This window comes from Rana temporaria, chromosome 2 (genome assembly GCF_905171775.1).
Source record: "Rana temporaria chromosome 2, aRanTem1.1, whole genome shotgun sequence".
Taxonomy (NCBI): Eukaryota; Metazoa; Chordata; class Amphibia; order Anura; family Ranidae; genus Rana; species Rana temporaria.
The window spans coordinates 78756671-78771082 of record NC_053490.1 but is presented as its reverse complement, the minus strand read 5'-3'; the positions used below and the strand labels follow the sequence as shown (position 1 = coordinate 78771082).

Genomic DNA, 14412 nt, shown 5'->3' with positions numbered 1-14412 from the left:
CCCGTTCGTTTTTCGTACGACGAGATTTTTTCGTATTCCGATCGTTTCGTATTTTCGTTACCGTTTTATTTTCGTACATGCGGGATGGTTCGTTATTCTGTTTAATTCATGTTCGTTACTTGTTAGACAATAATTTTCGTGAATTTTCGTCAATGATTTGCATTCTGTGTTTTGGATTCCTTTTTCTGTTCGTGTTTTCGGTCGTGTGTTCGTGTGACATCTATGACAATTTGTTGTGGATGTTATGTGGGCATGCGACTGAAGATACGAACAGAAAAAGGATTTTCGTCATTTTGTACTTTCGTAAATATATCGCGGGATTCGCGGCACTTTCAACACGCGGCTCATCCATATTAACTATTGTTAAGCCCCATACACTTGGTCAGACTTTTTTAACAACAAACATAAAAACGATCGTTTTCCGTTCGTTCTCAGAAAATTTGTTCGTTTTTAAACTCCATCAGAAAACCATTTTTGGGTTCAAAAGTCTGGCCAACTGATCTCCCTTCAGATGAAAATCCACAGAAAAGTTTATTTGGCTTTACTGTACTACTCAGCACAAAAGAGAAGCTGCTTTACTAACTACACTCACTGCCCATTCAAAAAAAACAAAATTACATCTGTGGCAAGGGATTTGGATTCTGTATTTTGGGTCCTTTTTCTTTTGGTGTTTTCGGTCGAGTGTTCGTGTGACATCTGTGGCAAAAGATTTGCATTCTGTTGAATCCAAAATACGAACAGAAAAAAGGATTTCAAAATACAGGGTGCGGGTCTTTTGTTGTGGATGTCGTGTGAGCATACGACTGAGGGTGCGAACAGAGAAGGGATTCAAACAAGATACAGAGTGCAAATCTTTTGTTGTGGATGTCGTATGAACATACGGCTGAGGATACGAACAGAGAGGGGATTTAAACAGGATACAGAATGCAAATCTTTTGTTGTGGATGTCGTATGAACATACGGCTGAGGATACGAACAGAGAGGGGATTTAAACAGGATACAGAATGCAAATCTTTTGTTATAGATGTCATTTTCGTTCTTTTGCCGTTTTCGTTTTGTCGTATTTTCGTCGGATCGTTCGTTCGTATTTGCGGTTGTTTGTTATGTGGCTCATTCGTAATCCCGTTGTTTTAGTATTTTGGTGCTTTCATTTTTTCGTATGTACACATTATTCTGCGGGTACGAAAATGAACATTTTCGTATGAAAATAACATTCGTACGAACGGGAATGCACATATCTAGAAGAGATGATAAGAGACTGCAGACATGATAGAGACTGCAGACAGGATAGAAGAGATGATAAGAGACTGGAGACATGATAGAAGAGATGATCATAGACTGCAGACATGATAGAAGAGATGATCAGAGACTGTAGACAGGATTGAAGAGATGATCAGAGACTGCAGACATAATAGAAGAGATGATCAGAGACTGCAGACAGGACAGAAGAGATGATCAGAGACTGCAGACAGGACAGAAGAGATGATCAGAGACTGCAGACAGGACAGAAGAGATGATCAGAGACTGCAGACAGGACAGAAGAGATGATCAGAGACTGCAGACATGATAGAAGAGATGATCAGAGACTGCAGACAGGACAGAAGAGATGATCAGAGACTGCAGACAGGACAGAAGAGATGATCAGAGACTGCAGACATGATAGAAGAGATGATCAGAGACTGCAGACAGGATAGAAGAGATGATCAGAGACTGCAGACAGGATAGAAGAGATGATCAGAGACTGCAGACAGGACAGAAGAGATGATCAGAGACTGCAGACAGGACAGAAGAGATGATCAGAGACTGCAGACATGATAGAAGAGATGATCAGAGACTGCAGACAGGACAGAAGAGATGATCAGAGACTGCAGACAGGACAGAAGAGATGATCAGAGACTGCAGACAGGATAGAAGAGATACTTCTTGAAACTTCTAGATATTGCTGCTATAACAGGACACTAGAGAAATACAGATCAGCATCTGCAGGGGCCCAGAGGGTTGCAAAACAATTGCCCAAAACAGGGCTGCAGCCTCCAAGCCGCAGGTTGGGCACCGACCAGGGCATTAGACATTTCTTATGTAAAACGTTCATATACTGAGGAATGGAATCATGTCTTCTGGTTTATTTATAGAGATCTGTACATTAGGACTACATAGGGGCAGTTGTGGAGAATTGTGGCCAGAAGACAACGGCTGATAGTCATGGAATGAGCAACTATCCCAACACTGCCATCTCTACTACAAATCACATTACATCGCCACACACCCTCACTACTACAGCAAGGGGGGTGGAGCCGTGCAGCGCCACAGCCAATCACGCCCCTCGTACTATCCGCAGAGAACCGTACCCGGTACTGGGGAATGTCTGTGATTGGCTGTAGGCGGTGTGGGTTGCGGCCTCGCTGGTAGCGGGAAGTTGAAGCGTGTAGTGGAGTCTGTATGTGGAAGGGATGAGAGGGGACTCGGTGCTGAGCAGTGCGGCACTTCCTGTGTGCTCCTCGCTCGGTGTTCTCCCCGCACTGTCATGGCTGCTGTACAGCTGGGGGGCTCCGTCTTCCTGCACCTCCTCCGTGCTCACTGTCCGGCCTCAGGTACTGTGCTGAGTACAGGAAGTTCTGCAGCTGTATGTGGCGTGTTACCCCCTCTCCCCCCAGTGCTGAGCCACTGTATATCCCCCCCCCCGTGTATATCACCCCCCTTGTATATATCCCCCCCCCAGTGTATATCCATCCCCCCATGTATATATGCCTCCCTGTGTACATGACCTGTGTGCTTTGTTTACTACAACTTCTCCCTGTCAGTAGATGGAGGAGGAATGTGCCTGGCAGTGCAGTTCCTGTGTACATCTGACTATACAACCCTCTTCCTGGCAGAGCCACTTTTGCATTATTTTCACAAGTTTACCCACCCCAGCTCCAGAAGGTTTTACCCCACTCTTAATGACCAAGCCATTTTTTTGCGTTATGGCACTGTGTCGCTTTAACTGACAATTGCGCGGTCATATGACATTGTACAGAAACAAAATGTATGTCCTTTTTTTTCCCCTACAAATAGAGCTTTCTTTTGGTGGTATTTGATCTTTTCTTCTTCTACTATAAACAAAAAATGACTGACAATTTTGAAAAAAACCAAAACAATATTTTTTACTTCTATAATAAATATCCCAAACATTTAAAAACAAATTTCTTCATCAGTTTAGGCCAATGTGTATTCTACATATTTTTGGTAATAAGCGTATATATTGATTGGTTTGCGCAAAAGTTATAGCGTCTACAAAATAGGGGATAGATTTATGGCATTTTTATTATTTTTTTGTTACTAGTAATGGCGGCGATCATCTTTTTTTTTTTTGGGACTGCAACATTGTGGCGGACAGATCTGACACTGTTCACTTTTTTGGGACCCGTGACATTTATACAGTGACCAATGCTAAAGGCAGCCACTGATTACTGTATAAATGTCACCAGCAGGGAAGGGGTTAACACTAGGGGTCGATCAAGGGGTTAAGTGTTCCCTAGGGAGTAAGGATGAGCTCCGGCGTGTTCGCACAGTCCACGTGCGTAGTCTGCCAGGAAGTCGGCACCACGCTGTGCTAATCGCAGGCAGGTCTGGAGGGGGAAGATGCATGCTCCTCCTGTAAATGCTGGGGTAAATCGCAGCATGTGCTGTTCTGCCTAAAGCTGGAGCGCGCCCCAGTCTGCCTTAAATCAAAGCGTGGAGCGTTCTCTAGCTTGGTGAGGGAGAGGGGCGTGCAACAACTCCAGCCCCATCTGGACGACCACAAACTCCTAGATCCTCTACAATCAGGCTTTCGCCCAGGCCACGGCACAGAAACGGCTCTTCTCAAGATATGGGATGACGCCCTTGAAGCAGCAGATGACGGAGAATCCTGTCTCCTAGTGCTGCTGGACCTTAGTGCAGCCTTCGACACAGTAGATCACAACATATTGCTCACGCGACTCAAAGAAGTAGCAGGAGTCTCTGACGCAGCCCTACCGTGGTTCGCATCTTTCCTGGAAAATCGCACTCAGACCGTGAAACTTGGAGATTTCACATCAGAAACACGGACCATCACATGCGGAGTCCCGCAAGGATCACCCCTCTCGCCTCTACTCTTCAACATCTACATCCGCCCGCTCCTCAAAATCATCAGCAAACAGGACCTGCGTTACCACTCCTATGCGGACGACACGCAGCTTTACCTTCGAATCACCAACAAAAAAGACCAATTTCTTGAACTTGGAAAGTGCCTCACACTGATCGACAATTGGATGACCGAAAGCTCCCTCAAACTTAACGGATCGAAAACGGAACTACTCATCCTTCACGCAAATAAGAAATCCATTGCTAGGACCACATGGACACCACCCACCATCCTCGGACAAACCATCGCACCAAGCAAAAAAATCAAAAGTCTCGGAGTCATCTTCGACTCAGACATGACGATGGATGCACAAATAGGATCAGTCATCAGCAGCTCTCATCATCTGCTCCGCATGCTACGTAGACTCATACCCTTTATCCCGAAAGAAGACACGGCAGTAGTTGTCGGAACAATCATCAACTCACGACTCGACTACGCAAACTCCCTCTACTTAGGACTACCAAAATACCAGATGGCGCGTCTACAAGTTGTCCAGAACACGGCAGCCAGACTGGTAACAGGTAAAAAGCCGTGGGAATCAGTCTCCCCAGTCTTGAGGTCCCTCCACTGGCTGTCCGTACAGGACCGGGTGACATTCAAGACGCTCTGCCTCACCCACAAATGTACACAGGGAAAAGCTCCTCAATACTTATGCGAGAAAATAAAACCGTACGTCACCAAGCGCATGCTCCGGTCTACCAACCAAAACCTTCTCCAAATTCCTAAATCCCGCTACAAATCGAAAGGAGAACGAAGATTCTCGGTCCAAGGACCACGGCTCTGGAATGCTCTACCCACGACCATCCGCTTGGAAGAAAACCATCGGGCATTCAGGAAAAAGCTAAAGACCCACCTCTTCTGAAAAATCTGTACTACTCTGGACGTCAAGCGCCTTGAGGCGATTAAGTTCGCATTTGCTGCGCTATACAAGTTACTCACTCACTCACTCACTCACTCTGATTTATGGCCGAAACAACTAATCGATTATGAAATTAATAGGTTACTATTTTCATAATCGATTAATCGGCCAGTAACATAATGGGGTTAAAAAATAAATACACTTATCCCTTTATGGTACAAAAAGAGCAAATTGCTACTGTAAATATTACTTTCACGGTCCCACAGTAGAAAAATTAACCCCTTACAGTAGCAATTATTTGCTCTTTTTGTAAAAAAAAACGTTTTAATCCCATAATGTTACTAAACATCTCAGGCCTGGATCAGACCTTTTTTGTTGCTTTTTGCAGAAACACACTACAGTTCTTTTACATGGTTTCCTATGGGACACGTTCACATCTATGCTTTTTTCAGCTGCTGCGTATTTGGAAAGGGCAAAACGGTGCATTACGTTTTTTTGGTTCAATATACTTCAATGGAGAAGCTGCAGAAAAGCATATAATGCATTTTTGTAGCAATTTGTGTTTAACTACTTGCCGACCAGCCGCCGCAGTTCTACGGTGGCAGGTCGGCTCCCCTGCGCGAGAGCCCGTAGCTCTACGTCTCCTCGCGAAGCGCCCCCCCTACAGTTAGAACACACCCAGGGAACATACTCAACCCCTTCCCCGCCCCCTAGTGTTAACCCCTTCCCTGCCAGTGTCATTTTTATAGTAATCAATGCATTTTTATAGCACTGATCGCTATAAAAATGCCAATGGTCCCAAAAAATGTGTCAAAAGTGTCCGAAGTGTCCGCCATAATGTCGCAGTACTGAAAAAAATCGCTGATCGCCGCCGTTACTAGTAAAAAAAAAAATATTAATAGAAATGCCATAAAACTACCCCCTATTTTGTAGACGCTATAAGTTTTGAGCAAACCAATCAATAAACACCTTTTGCGAAAAATCGCTGATCGCCGCTGTTACTAGTAAAAAAAAAAAATATTAATAGAAATGCCATAAAACTACCCCCTATTTTGTAGACGCTATAAGTTTTGTGCAAACCAATCAATAAACGCTTTTTGCGAATTTTTTTTTTTTTTTTTTTTTTTTTTTAACGAAAAATATGTAGAAGAATACGTATCGGCCTAAACTGAGGAAAATAATTGTTTTTTTATATATTTTTGGAGGATATTTATTATGGTAAAAAATATTATTTTTTTTCAAAATTGTCGCTCTGTTTTTGTTTATAGCGCAAAAACTAAAAAGCAGAGGTGATCAAATACCACCAAAAGAAAGCTCTATTTGTGGCAAAAAAAAGGACGCCAATTTTGTTTGGGAGCCACGTAGCATGACCGCGCAATTTTCAGTTAAAGCGACGGAGTGCCGAATCGCAAAAAGATCTCTGGTCTTTGACCAGCAATATGGTCCGGGGCTTAAGTGGTTAATCTGCCCAACAACAAATTGGGCAAAAAAAAAAAAGTAAAATGCAAATTGCAAAGTTATTAACCGATTAATCAAAACATTAATCGATTCTGAAAATAATCGTTAGTTGCAGCCCTACTCTGATTTACCCCAGCGTTCACAGGAGAAGGATGGAACTAACTTCCCCATCGACCTGCTCCGCCTCTCCGCTTCCATCCAGCTGATCCAACAGAACACTGACATAAGCAGGGACTGCTCTTGAAGGTGGGACAGGGCACACTCATTTAGGAACACCATGCGTTCTAGCTTGAGAGAGGAGGCGGGATGCACACTTTGATTTAAAGGGGGAGAATGGAACTCTCTCCTCCTGCCTGTGCTGGAGACTCATTTATTTTGAGGTATTTTCACAACCAGTTTCTCCTGCCCAAGGACTTTTATGGATGGGACACATCAGAGTGTTTTGTACAAACTGTCTTTGAAAATATGGATGGTTGATGATGGTTATGTGCCTGTGTGAGTGTACCTGGGAATATTTATACTCTGTCCCTGGCAGGACAGTCCTGTAAACGGACTCTGGCTGCTATGTGTCAGGACAATGTCGTCTTTCTAATAGAAGTGTTTCGGGTTGTTTTAAAGCTGCCCTCTCACCTCTACACACAGTACAAGATGCCTCTGCTCTGCCCCCACGGCGGGTCTCAGCCGGGAGAGTGGAGGATAATGGGTCACGCACATACGAACGAAGCCGCATGTGTCGGGTGTGCCTGCGTGCAAAAACTTTTGCGTAATGCATATTGAGTATTGCTGCAAATACTGGATTTAGAGCCAATAGGAAGGCACCTGTGGACAGCAGATACACTACTAACTGAAGCCAAACTCCAACTCACACTGCAGTTACAGCAACAGGTTTTCTTTTTGCGGAGGGATAAATATGAATAAATACCAGCTGATCTTTGTAGGCACTCCTGTCAGTGGTAAAAGGTTTGTCTCAATACCCTAGCTGCTACGTTTGCAGGAGAGCTTGTTCTGTTGAAAAGCAATTGACTTATGCCGCGTACACACGGTTGGAATTTCCAATGAAAAAAGTCAAAAAAATATCATCGGATATTCCGACCGTGTGTATGTCCCATCGGACTTTTTTCCCTTGGAAATTCCGATGGACTTAGAAAGAGAACATGTTCTCTTTTTTTTTTTTCGACAGAAAAAAATTCTGTCGGAAATTCTGTTTGTCTGTATGGAATTCCGATGGAGAAAAAAACACACATACTCGGAAACAATTTTACGCATTCTCGGAAGCATTGAAATTATTCTAGGCTTGTCATAGTGTTGTACGTCACCGCGTTTTTGACAGTCGGAATTTGGTGTGTATGCAAGACAGCTTGAGCGGAATTCCGTCGTAAAAACCCGTTGCCGTTTATTCCGACGGAAAAAACGGTTGTGTGTACATGGCATTACTGGCTGGATCATCAGGTAAGAACAAAGGAAAGAAAGCCTAAAAAAATAACTAAGGGCGTGTTCACACTTGACTAAATTTCTGACGCACAACAAATGCTCCAATAGCGTTTGTATGGAGTTAGTACGGGCATCAGACGGGCATCAATGAGCTTTAGAATGGGGCGTTTTACACACGTAAAAAATGTTCCCTAAACGCCCTATGCACGGTTTCGTAGCGTTTGATGAGTGTTTAAAACTGCTCCACAATGGTAAGTGACAGAAATAAACAAATTTTAATGTGCTGCAACCGCGTCAAAACACCTGCCAGAGCGTTACCATTGACTTGAATGGGAGGTGTTGAAAGGCTTTAAATGCCTCCTGACTCGACACAAGGCTTCAATTTTAGAGCGATGCTTAGTGTGAACGGCACAATGGGCTGTCTATTATATCTTGTGCATAGGCGTTTAAGAGCCGTTTTAACGCCTCCCAAATGCCTGCTCTTAATGTCAGTGTGAACTCGGCCTAAAGTAGCCATCATGCCTAAGAATTGGTAAGTTGCAATATAACGTTTACTTTTGGGTTTAATAATATCGCTTTCGCTACAAGCTGATGACCTGTTAGGGCTTTTAAACAGTTGCCTGTGAATAATTGTGGGTACCAAAATTAGGCCCCTTTCACAGGTGCGGTGGCCGCTAAATACAGCGGCGCTATTCTGCCGCTAGCGGGGCGGTTTTAACCCCCTGCTAGTGGCCGAGAAAGGGTTAAAACCACCCGCATTGCCGGCGGTATAGCTGCGCTGTCCCGTGGATTTCAATGGGCGGGAGCGGTATAGACACCGCTCCTTCGCCGCTCCAAAGATGCGGCTAGCAGGACTTTTTTTTCCCCGTTCAGCAGCAGCAGCTGTTTAGGTCGGCTTGCAGGCGCTATTTTTAGCGCAATAGCGCCTGCAAACCGCTCCCAGTGTGAAAGGGGTCTTAGTCAAAATTTTACAGACGCACACAATTTTAACCTATTTACCTGATGCAACTTCATTGTTTATATTTTAGCAAAAGAAATGGTTAATTTATTGTGCCCTAAAATTACCATATTTGCCGGTGTATAAGGCGACCGGGCGTATAAGACGACCCCCTAATTTGACAGTTTTTTAATATTTTTTTGCCTGTACTCACCGTATAAGACGACCCCCTTCCGAGGCTTCTAAAGGTTCATATTTTTTCCTTCTGGAGCCATATTTTTCTTCCTTCTTGCTGGAGCCAATCACAGCGAGCGATGCATTCTATTAAAGAATACAAAGCCTGCTTGGGTTGGCAGAGGCTGTAACATCATCAGCCCACGCCTCTTTGACTCTCAAAAGCCAATCCGAGCAGGCTTCTGTATGTAGCCTGCTCAGATTGGCAGAGGTTGTTACTCCAAGGCTCTGTATTCATTTGAATACAACGCTTACTGGGATTGGCTAAGCTACATACAGTATTACTGCACATCCAGCAGGCATCTGAGCAGCTGACCCGGCGCATAAGACGACCCCTGATTTTTGGCCAGTTTTTTTTTTAGTGTAAAAGGTAGTCTTATACGCCAGCAAATACAGTAACTTTTATTTTTTCTGAAAATATTGGTTTGATAAACTGTTGTGCTAATATTGTGCGACTTAAATTGCCACCGCCTCCATTTAATTTAATCGAATCAAATAAAATATTATTACCTAGGGTTTTCCCCAATCTTCAGGTCTAAAAAGTGCAATCTTAGCATGTGTGCAGGATCGATTCTGGCAGCAAAAGGGTGTCAAATTTTGTGTGTATCTTCTTCCCCCTTTTTTCTTTTTCCTTTTAGTACTGCCATATTGTTGAGATTCCTCTCTTTATAATGTTGCAATCTTTCTTCCAGATCTAGGTCCTATCAGTGTGAACTGGTTTGAGGAGCTCACTGCAGAAGCTGTACAGAGGCAGTCCAGGCTGTGTGTAGATGAAGAGAAGGGAGTGGAAGGACTGGATGACAGCCTTTTTAAGACCCCAAAACGCAAACGACCAATCGACAGCCAGCTTGACTCTACACCAATCATATTTAAAGAACAAAGCCTTTGTTCACCCCTTTTCCTTTCACCAACCAGGGATTTTCCTAAAAATCAACCTTCGGCAAGTAAGAGGCTTTTGATGGTTTCTCGTTGGAATTGCTTTTCTCTTATACAAGTCAGTAGGAATGCAGAAGAAACTGGGGCATGCAGCTTAGCCAGGCCATAGAGGATATGCTTTTATTTCCTGCAACCACGGGTTGCAAGAACGAAAATCGCTTGATTACCCCACCAACACAGCCAACGCTGATCCCTCCTGCAGAGCTGTTGTGTTCTCCCGGCAAGGAGGGGAGTGCGGGGGAGCTGTCCCTGATAGGAGAACACAGTGATTATTGCTAGCAGCTTTAGCCGTTGGTAATAATCGCATGTAAAAATCCAATATGCTGGTTGTACCCAAGTCGATCGATGGATCTGCGTGGGCGCAAACAGCCTGCCCATAGATGGTTTGATTCTCGGCTGGTCCCCGCTGAACTACCCAAGATTCATACCAGCTTGAGAGGTCGTATGCAGTTCAAACAACCTGTCAATGAACTCCAGTGATTTTAGATGTCTCAAACTGAAAGCTCTATTTACCTGCATGAATCTTTTTCCTGCATTAAATGCAGGCACAGCAGCCCATTTGAATGACTGGACAGCTGTGCCTGCGCAGACGTGGCCTGCATAACCTGCAATATTGTGAACCTAGTATTAAAGTGAATGGGTGGGCTTGATTTGTTAATAGATCAATTTGTCAGTTTTCCTTGCTGTCCACGGTATTCATAGAATTCTTTGTCAACACCAAAGTTGAAGGTTATCGTACCTTTTTCTTTCTCGTACATCACGGGACACAGAGCAGCATATTCATTACTATGTGGGTTATATGGAGTACCTTCAGGTGATGGACACTGGCAATCTCAAACAGGAAATGCCCCTCCCTATATAACCCCCTCCCATAGGAGGAGTACCTCAGTTTTTACGCCAGTGTCTTAGGTGTTGGTCATGGTTTAGCTTGCCTCCGCATCCTTGGGATTAGGTGAGCTAACCGGTTCTGTCCAAAGACCTCAGCGCTAAAGTGGTCAGTAACCGGACCCCAAACCCTTGGGGTATAGCCCATAATGCTTCTCTTTTTAGAGAGCTGGACCCTGGGCCCAGAACTTAGAAACCTTTGGGGGCCTAATGTTTCTGTTGCCAGAGTGCTATATGGGCCCAGGACAGTGGATCCTTCATAGGAACCCAGGGCCTGAAGGTCTAGAGAGCCCCACGGAGATGGGGGAAGATTGGGCCTCTTGCTTGGCAAAGTCCTGCGGCATGGAGCAGGTAAGTGAGGGGAAACTTGCAGAACTTGGTTCTTAGCAGGTTTTTCTGGGGGGTCACAGGGGACATGCCTAAAGTTATGCGCTGCATCTGGCAAAGTAAGTCACATATCTTAATGATAGGATGGCTTTATGTGTTATTTCCCCATAAGAGGTGACCTCCCTAGTAGTATTGAAGCATTGAGTGGCTGTGTGTGTGTGTTAAGAGAGCTGTGCTTACCTGCAAGCCTCCAGGCGATGCTGCATGGGTTTCTTCCTCCTAGCCTGGATGACAGGCAAACGCTGGCCTCCTTGTGGGCTCCCTTCCGCCCACCATCCCCCCCCCCCCCCGGCGGCGGGCGCGCGTGCCGGTTTTATGAGCGCAAATTCGCGCCGTTAGCTGAGGGGGGAAGGGCGGGTCAGTTGGTTTAAGGAAGGGGCGGCCCTTCCTTTCGTTCCATCAGCTCAGTTTATGCTGGAACTGAGGAGGAAGAGACCAGAGCGGCAGCACGGGGCGCCGAGGACACACAGTGGCCAAAAAATATATTACAGTCTTCATAAGACTGTCTAGCCTAGAAATAAGCTGTTCTTTTCTATCTCAGCAGTTTTTTGGCAATACTACTAAGGGGGACAGAATGTTTTTTCTTTCTTGGGTTTAAAAAAAAAAAAAAAAAAAAAGAAAAAGAGAAAATCCATCAAAGGGAGAGAAGGCATTTTTTCCCCCAAACGGGTTTTTGGACAATAATTGTTATAGTTCCAAACACCGACAAGTTAGCGGGCGTACCTCGGTATTGTACCATGGCATCCGGGTCAGAGGGTACAAGAGGTGGGGATTCCCCCAGAGAATCTGAGGTCTCGGAAAAAATTATGCCGCTGCTTTCCCGAGAGGGAGCCTTGGGGCCATCGGGATCTGGGGCTGGAGCTGGCTCGGGTCAGTCCAACCCTAGGATGGTCACGGACGAGGTATTGTCCACCTCATTAAAGGAGATGGAAAAGATGATAACCATGGCTCTGCGGGGCAAGAAACGGAATAGATCTCCGTCGCCCGAGCATGGACCCTCTGAGGAGGAGGTCCTTTCCGCAGGAGAATTGGAAAACCTCTTGGACAAGGACCAAGCAGGTTCGGGGATCGAGGATTCGGATACAGAGGAGTCTGGGGCAGTCTCCCAAAAGGAGAGCTGTTGGGTTCAAGCCTTAACGGACTTGGTCCATAGTGCTTTCAACTTGCCAACACCTGATCTCCAGGTATCGACTGTTTCAGCTTTGGGCTCACTAAGGGCGCCTCAAAACAACGCAGTTTTTCCGATCCATCCTCTGCTAGAGGAAGTTTTGTTCCAAGATTGGATCAAACCAGACAGTCTTTTTACCACCTAAAAGATTCTCTGCCTTGTATCCTATGGAAGATAAATTTTCCAAGAGATGGGCAACCCCTTCGGTGGACGCAGCCATCTCATGTGTTAACAAGTCTTTAACATGCCCTGTAGAAAACATACAGGTGTTCAAGGATCCGGTTGATAAACGCTTGGAAGCACTACTTAAAAACTCCTTCACTACTGCAGGGGCAGTAGTGCAGCCAGCTGTGGCTGCGATTGGGGTTGCACAAGCATTATCGGATCAAGCTAAGCAGATGCTTAAACTTATTCCTGCCCAGCAGGCAGAAGAATTTTCGGATGTCCCTAGGGCCATACGCTTTACGGTAGATGCGATTAAGGATTCTATCCAGCAAGCGTCACGTTTATCGTTATCCCTTATCCATATGAGAAGACTCTTATGGTTAAAGAGCTGGGAGGCAGAGCCCCCATGCAAGAAGCTCCTGGTAGGGTTTCCCTTCCATGGAGGACGACTCTTCGGAGAAGACCTGGATAAATACATTCAGACTATTTCAAGCGGCAAAAGTACTCTTTTGCCAACCAAGAAGAAGTTTCAGGGGCCTGCGTTTAAACGACAGCACTCCCCTGGGCAGGGGCCCTCTAATGCCAAACAGTATCGACGGCCTCCTGCAAGATCAAACTTTAACTTCAATAGCAGATCGCAGGGCCAGGCTGCTAGAGGCAAGAGGCAGTGGTTTCGCAAACCAGCAAGGCCAGTCCCCAAGCCGACCTTATGAAGGGGCGCCCCCACCCACGAAGGTGGGGGGAAGGCTGCGTCTCTTTTCAGAGATTTGGGAAGCCAGCATTCCCGACAAGTGGGTACGGTCTTCCGTGGCCACGGGCTACAAATTGGACTTCCTAAGGTTTCCTCCTCCTCATTTCCAGGAGTCAAGGATTCCAAACGATCCGGAGAAGGGAGCCGCATTAATGACGGCATTAAATCACCTACTCTCCCAGGAAGTAATAATAGAGGTACCAGTCCTAGAACAAGGGCTGGGTTTCTATTCCAACCTATTCATCGTCCCAAAGTCCAATGGAGATGTCAGGCCAATTTTGGACCTAAAGATGGTAAATGCATACCTAAAGGTCCGCTCATTTCGGATGGAATCCGTGCGGTCAGCAGCTGCCACACTCCAAAAGGACGACTTCATGGCTTCCATAGACATAAAGGATGCCTACCTTCATGTCCCAATTTATCAGCCACATCAAAGATATCTACGCTTTATGGTGGCTTCGCGTCATTTCCAGTTCGTGGCGCTTCCCTTCGGGTTGGCTACGGCCCCCCGGGTGTTCACGAAGGTCCTAGCCCCAATCCTAGCCAAGCTAAGGATCCAAGGGGTCACGATCCTAGCGTACCTGGACGACCTCCTAGTCATAGATCACTCGTCTCCTGGCTTGGAACGAGCAGTGGCCCTCACGGTCCAATACCTCGAGAGGTTCGGCTGGGTCCTAAATCAAGACAAGTCAGCATTCCAGCCCACAAGGCAGTTGGAATATCTCGGCATGAGGTTAGACACAGAACAACAAAGAGTGTTTCTACCTCTGATGAAGGTCAAAGCCATCAAGGAATTAATCCTACTGGTTCTAAGCAAAAGGGAACCAACTATTCGCCTATGTATGCGGTTACTAGGCAAGATGGTGGCCACATTCGAGGCGGTACCGTACGCCCAGAGCCACACTCGCATCCTGCAGGCAGCCATCCTGTCAGCATGGAGCAGGAGGCCACAGGCCTTGGATATCCCTTTGCCGCTCTCATCAAGAGTCCGACAAAGTCTGTGTTGGTGGTTAGACCCTCAGAATCTAGTGAAGGGGAAGTCTTTCAGCCCAGTGGC

General features: G+C 45.7%; 1 protein-coding gene across 2 annotated transcripts in view; it reads left to right on the top strand.

Annotated features, from left to right (window-relative positions):
- The first annotated feature begins 2394 nt into the window (after positions 1 to 2394).
- BRCA2 (BRCA2 DNA repair associated) overlaps positions 2395 to 14412 on the top strand; it is an 86420-nt gene continuing 74402 nt past the window's right edge. The window contains exons 1-2 of one of the 2 annotated variants that reach the window (XM_040340439.1): positions 2395 to 2591; positions 9756 to 10007. In XM_040340439.1, the coding sequence (XP_040196373.1) occupies positions 2525 to 2591; positions 9756 to 10007 (319 nt within the window). In that variant the 5' untranslated portion in view covers positions 2395 to 2524. The remainder of the gene's footprint in view (positions 2592 to 9755; positions 10008 to 14412) is intronic. The other variant, XM_040340440.1, reaches the window with a different exon arrangement.